At 43.5% G+C, this 6,480-nt stretch overlaps 1 protein-coding gene across 2 annotated transcripts in view; it reads right to left on the bottom strand.

The window, feature by feature from the left end:
- The window catches only part of atp2c1 (ATPase secretory pathway Ca2+ transporting 1), a 46,561-nt gene that overhangs the window by 6,944 nt on the left and 33,137 nt on the right, over positions 1-6,480 (bottom strand). For both annotated transcript variants that reach the window (XM_020617450.1, XM_020617451.1), the window contains exons 16-24: positions 5,659-5,763; positions 4,889-5,045; positions 4,452-4,622; positions 4,125-4,213; positions 3,227-3,277; positions 2,707-2,873; positions 1,803-1,871; positions 1,540-1,656; positions 949-1,096 (exon numbers count right to left, since the gene is read on the bottom strand). In XM_020617450.1, the coding sequence (XP_020473106.1) occupies positions 949-1,096; positions 1,540-1,656; positions 1,803-1,871; positions 2,707-2,873; positions 3,227-3,277; positions 4,125-4,213; positions 4,452-4,622; positions 4,889-5,045; positions 5,659-5,763 (1,074 nt within the window). The remainder of the gene's footprint in view (positions 1-948; positions 1,097-1,539; positions 1,657-1,802; positions 1,872-2,706; positions 2,874-3,226; positions 3,278-4,124; positions 4,214-4,451; positions 4,623-4,888; positions 5,046-5,658; positions 5,764-6,480) is intronic.

The raw sequence follows: 6,480 nt of genomic DNA, 5'->3' as shown, positions 1-6,480 counted from the left end.
CCGAGGTAGTTGAGAAGCTTCTTGGTGGCAAGGCACTGGGGGTGGATGAGATCCGCCCCGAGTACCTCAAGTCTCTGGATGTTGTGGGGCTGTCTTGGCTAACACGCCTCTGCAACGTCGCATGGTGGTTGGGGACAGTGCCTCTGGACTGGCAGACGAGGGTGGTGGTCCCTCTTTTCAAGAAGGGGGACCGGAGGGTGTGTTCCAAAGATAGGGGGATCACACTCCTCAGCCTCCCCGGGAAAGTCTATGCCAGGGTACTGGAGAGGAGAATTCGACCAATAGTCGAACCTCGGATTCAGGAGGAACAATGCAGTTTTCGTCCTGGCCGTGGAACACTGGACCAGCTCTATACCCTCTTCAGGGTGGTGGAGGGTTCATGGAAGTTTGCCCAACCTGTCCACATGTGTTTTGTGTTTTCTTAGTACAACTGTTTCACCAGCACTGAAATTTTCATACTGACGGGCACAAATACACAACAAACGTCTGAGGAGACACAGCCCTAAAAGCCAATATTTAAAACCCTTAATCAAAAAATACAACTTGAGGCCAGTGAACACATGTGGTAGAAGCAAATTATAGCAGCGCCATAAAAACTATGAGTAAATGGTTGCATAAAACACACAGCACCATACTGACGTCTGACTCTGTAGTCTGGGCTGGTTTTCCGGTCTAAAACATCACGATTCACTTGAAGAACTCATCTCCAATGTCCTTGCCCAGCTCTCTGGCTCACTTGTTAGCTTTCCAAAATGATCAGTTTGGACACTCAGTTTGTTGAACTTCAAGGTTTGCATCACTTTTGCAAACACAAAACAGTTTTTTATATTGTGAGAATGAAAGAAAAATACAAGAGAAACCAGTGGAATCTGGGTCCGTCTGTAGCCTGTCTGAAAGATTTGTGTAAACTCTTAACAGACGAAGACATCGGTGGTCAAAGTGACGCACCTCTCTCCAGAAGACAAACAGAGTCCCACAGACGATGATGACAGCTGACACCAGGATCTTGACGATGAGACTGCGGGTGAGGATGCTGTCTCTCACGTTACGAGGAGGTTTTCTGATCACATCCTTATCGACTGGCTCCACACCCAAACTATCAACAACAAGATACTGTCAAAATCACAGTGGTACCATTGTGGTCACTATCACAAGTTATTTAACCATGAAACCTCGAAAATCTTTAATTTTTAAAACATTATTTTTAATGTACGGACACCAGGGCCAAAGCCAGTTAAAATAAATATTTTCCCTAATTAGAACGATGGTAAAATGGTACTGGTAAAATCAAATGTTTTCTGTTAATGTTTCTAAATTGTCTCTATACTTCCAGGAATTAAACTGTGGTAAAGGAATACAGATTATTTATCTAACTGGCCATCCTCAAAATCAAAGCATCTTCCAGTTCAGTGGGAAGTTAGAAAATACCCTCCATGTGCAGTTCACAGGAGGGTTAAAACCCACCCAGTCTGTGAATTTGTTTTTAACTCTGCACAGTCTTTCTATCTTGACATTACATTTCCTATGATTCCCCTGTACCTCTGAGCAGGAGGTCCGTCCATGATGATGTTGATCCACAGGATCTGCATGGCGTTCAGTGGATTGGGGAAGTTCATCAGCGTCGCCAAAGAGATGAGCGTCAGCGCTGCAATGCTCCTGAAGACCAGCAGGGAGCCAGAGCAGAAAGACATGTGAGACACACTGGTGTGAAAAAGTGACCTCAGAACTGAGAGGTTCATGTTGGCAAAACTAGCTGCGTGGGTCTGTTTTACATCAGTAGAACAAACATAATTCAGACTCACGTGCTCAGCTGGAAGCGGACAAAGTTTTTGATGTTGTTGTAAATCCCTTTTCCCTCCTCGATGGCCGCCCTGAGGTGAACAGACATTTAAGACTTTACTTTTCATTTCAAACAATTTACCCTCCTGACAAACTGGATCGGAGACAACATGTGTTGGCATTTATACTGCATATCCCTTATTCTGCAAATACAGATGACAATACAACATTATTGTTACCAACCAAAAACTTAAATATATTAAGTTTATATGATTATATAAAATTATAATCACATAAAGCACACATATGAAAATTTTTGTTGACGTGTTTCCTACATTTCCTAGGTTTCCTACATTTTGAAGGCATCAATGATCATTTGAAATATGTCTAGGTGACATTTTATGAAAAAGAGAAAAATCCCCCCATTGGACAAACTGAAACCAGACAGAACTTGGCGTTGGAATAACCTGATTAATAGGACGCTCCCTAATGCTAATTTTTGGGTTTCAGCGCTTTGATGGTAATAATCTAATCTACTCTGGGTTAAAAAACAAAAAAAAGTTAGAGAATTCTTACATAATATTTAATGTAAAAAATGGACAAACAATACTGAAATTGAAAACCAATAACTGAATAGTCAAGTATTTGGGTCCAGCCTTAGTAATTAGTTAACTTATCTTCAAAACTGTCACTGAGTTTTATTTCAGCATGAGCTGGGCTCCTCAGCAAAGCAGCTGTGTGTGTTTGCACGTTTATATTTATAGTTAGTGTGTTTTAAGTTACGCTGATGCCTGTTGATCAGCTCACCCGTCAGGTCCGAGGAGCTCTTACACTCCACACACCTGCAGGCCTAACCCTAAGACCACAGGAACACTGTAAACTCTGAAGACCTTTACTGCAGGTCCAACACCCCAAGTGCTGACTCACAGGATGGTCTGGAAGTCGTCGTCCACCAGAATCATGTCGGCCGCCTCCTTGCAGACGTCAGTGCCCGTCTGACCCATCGCCACGCCGATGTCAGCGGCCTTCAGAGCCACAGCGTCGTTGACACCATCGCCTGTCATGGCCACTACGGCGCCGATGTTCTGCAGGGACTGCAAAGAGGTGGGCCTTACATTTAAAAATGTTCTTATAGCTATGTCCAGCTACTCTGTGTTAAACCTTGCGTTGAATGTTTCAGCGATGCTTACAAATAGGAGAACTCACAATAAGTGTCACTAACATTATATTTAAAGGTAAAACACAGTTTGCTAGTCAACATCCCCAGTCTGGCTTGGAAAGTTGATCTGAGTAGGAAGGTTTCCATCCAAATGTAGCACAAATTTGAACTGAATGTCAAGAAGTTTGGCAAAAGAAAATGCTGATTAACTTCACAGCAGTGGTGGAAACATCTGCTCCCTCAGTGCATCCAAAAGTCTCCACAGCACATTTTGTTCATTCTGCTCACCTTGACAATCTTCAGCTTGTGTCTGGGACTGGCTCGATAAAACACAGCTATCTGTGGAGGCAGGAGACAAACTTCAACATGCCAAGGTAGTTGCCAAGGCGATGAATATAAATGACTTTGCGGGAGGACCTTCTTGGTGTTACCGCTTCATGCAACGCAACCGCCTCTCTATCAGAGCACGGACAACTGTTAATATGTTACGTTAACATACCGCCTATTCACGTTATGTTAACAGACGCATATTCAGCCTGTTGTTCTCCATTTTATTGTTATTAAGATAACTTGCCTTTCAAGATGAAATGTATGTTCTTGGTCTCTGATTTTATGAAATATATTTCCCCCAAAAAGTGCGACTTATAGTCCAGTGCGACTTATATATGTTTTTTTCTTCTTCATTATGCATTTTTTGGCTGGTGCGACGTATACTCAGGAGCGACTTATAGTCCGGAAAATACGGTATGCAGAAATAAAAATGTTCTGCCATATTTATTTTAAAAAGGCACAGTTCTGTTTATTTAAGGTCACTTCCTGTCTCACACATGAGAGGATGTTGGAGCTCTGTGATGGAGGAATCACAGATCATATCTCACAGTGAGTGTCTGTATCCTGATAACATAATAGAGAGCAGTTTCTTTAAAGGGGATGATGATGGAAACCCTGAAGTCCTGCAGAACTCGGTCACAATCAGTAACAACAGTGTTATGGTAGCATTTAAATATCCTTAAGTTGAAGAATGTAAAAGCGTGTAGAGAGTAATTCTGTGTGATTTTCCTCTTTAAAAAGCACGACTACTTGTTCCTCATCCAGGAGCTCTGTGTGGGGCTGTGGGTGTGAAATACAGTGTCTTCACGCCCATGATGTATATGCATTGGCGTGTGCGCCCGCTATGTGTTCTCACCCTGGGGACGATATTTGAAAGCTGCTGCAGGTCAAGCTGATCCACCTCTTCTCCAGACAAACACTGAGAGTAAAGACCCAGACGAGTGGCTGCACAGAGGGGCACAAAACCATCCAATTGTTTTCAGCTGCTACTGACTGTTGGTGTGAAGGTGCAGTTTGACATCATGATGCAACCTAAAAGTTGGATTATCTTAGCTTGTCTGTCTCCTCAACAGATGACTAAGTAAACACATCCTATACCAACAGCGATAGCCACACCTAGAAACTGTTAACCTGATGAAGCTGTTCAGAACTCCACTGATGAAACCCCATCGCCACCTCTCACCTATCGACACTGCAGTCTCCTGGGAATCTCCAGTGATCATCTTAACATCTACTCCAGAGGCGATCAACGTGCCTACGGCTTCCTTGACCCCTGACCTGGGAGGGTCGATCATGCCCACCAGACCCCGGAAGGTCAGGTTCCCCATCTCAGAGCCCGAAGCAAACGCCAGGACTGAAGGGAGGAGGAGAAGGACAGAGAGAGTGTTCACCAGATCCAACCAGAGTCTGAATAAAGACAAGTGACGCTGCAAATTTTTACACATCCTATTAGCAAGGGCAGAAACTAAGTACATTTTCTCAAGCACAATTTTAAGATACTTTGCTTGAGATACTATCTTAAGATACTATTTTTTTACTCTCTGGCAAAAGATCTGAGTACTTCCATGACATCGTCTTAGTAACCGTTATTGTGTTTAGACAAGCTCAGGCAGATGTTACCTCTGAGTCCAGCGGTGCCCATGTAGCTGAGCTGCTGCTGATAGAGCTCCCTCTGCTGACTGTTCAGAGGCATTGCTGTTCCTTTGCTGTTGTAGGAGCTACAGAAGCGAATCACCTGCTCATATGCTCCCTTCATGTAGTAAAGTCCAGGCTTGTCCTGAGGGGGTAAACAACATGACCAGAGCTCAGCACAGCGCAAGCATCATTACTGGGAAACACACAGGAGATAGTCAGATAAACAGGCAACTCACTGGAAGTGTAATGCCAAAAGGGTCTGAATTTAAACACTAAGGCTGTGTCCACATCGCAGGCCTTAACATTAAGCTCTGATATTTGTGCGTTGCTGGTTCCTGTCCATGTGTGTCAGTGCCATGTACTCGGCTCTGGTGTGAACACCGCTGAGCTCCTATACTGCCACACATGCACAGATGCAACTGAAATGTGAGCCACATGCGCACTAGAGTAACAACCAGGTCGTGTGTGCGACGGTCAAATGGCCCAGTTTCCTCCCAAACTGCTGGGTTATGATATGTTCTTTCCAGTTAGGCCTGATCAGAAGCTTCTCCATAAATGTCTAGCACATGAGAAACGTCCTGGTCTCTCCACTGACCCTGTCGCTGTTGTCATTCTCCCCCATGTTTATTGTTACTGGTCTGTGAGGGGCTGATGCTAAATGATGATGACAGGCTATATGTGCAGAGGACTTAAAAACACCCATAAAAAAAAATCACCTGTGTTATAATTTAGTGAGTGATCAAGGGTGTACCAACCTGCTGCGTGCGGTGAACACAGCGAACAGCCATCCACTTCTGCTCCGAGGTGAAAGGATACTCCTCCACACGGATGTACTCCTGCTGCACACTCTCCAGACCGAGCTGGAAAACAGACACAGCTGGATCACAGAGTGCTGCTCAGACATGACATGAGACAATTCGCATTCACTTCCCAGCTGGCTAGAGACGCAGAAAACACCGGGGTCGACTGATTTATCTCTCCTTTCAACAGCAAAGCAGTTCAAAGCATTTTACATAAGACATAAAAGGAAGTGACAGAAGATCTGAACAAAAGGCTGTTTTCAAAACATTAACTGTCTCTAGTCATGCTGATGTTCCAATAGTTGTGAAAAATCACACAAATCGATCTTAGTGTGACACTAGAATATCACAAAAATCAGTAGGATCAATCCTCTGGATGATCTCTACAAAATTCTATTTGTCAAAAAGTTGAGACATTTCAAAGGATGGATGAAAACAATGACCTGATGGTGGCGCCAGAAGCAAAGTCAGGGAATTTATCCAGTATACAGTTGGAGTAATTGAAAGCTCAGAAACAAGTGAGTCACTTGAGTTGAAATTGTTTTGTCAGGAAAACATCGTTGTTTGTTATGATGAGTTTTTCCTTACATGCACAATTAATATGCGGGTCTAGAAAAGTGCAAAGATTCTTGTTTCTATGCATAAGTTTAATGTCTTTGTGATTTTCCTTAAGTTAAGAACCCTCCTGGGACAATATGATCATTAAATTATGCCGTGCTTACACCTGCCTTGGGATATGCTGAGTCAGGTTAGACTCACTTTCTAACAGAATCCAAG

This window comes from Monopterus albus, unplaced genomic scaffold (genome assembly GCF_001952655.1).
Source record: "Monopterus albus unplaced genomic scaffold, M_albus_1.0 scaffold189.1, whole genome shotgun sequence".
Taxonomy (NCBI): Eukaryota; Metazoa; Chordata; class Actinopteri; order Synbranchiformes; family Synbranchidae; genus Monopterus; species Monopterus albus.
Note: the sequence above shows the minus strand (reverse complement) of the source record. Positions and strands in the feature narration are given on the sequence as shown.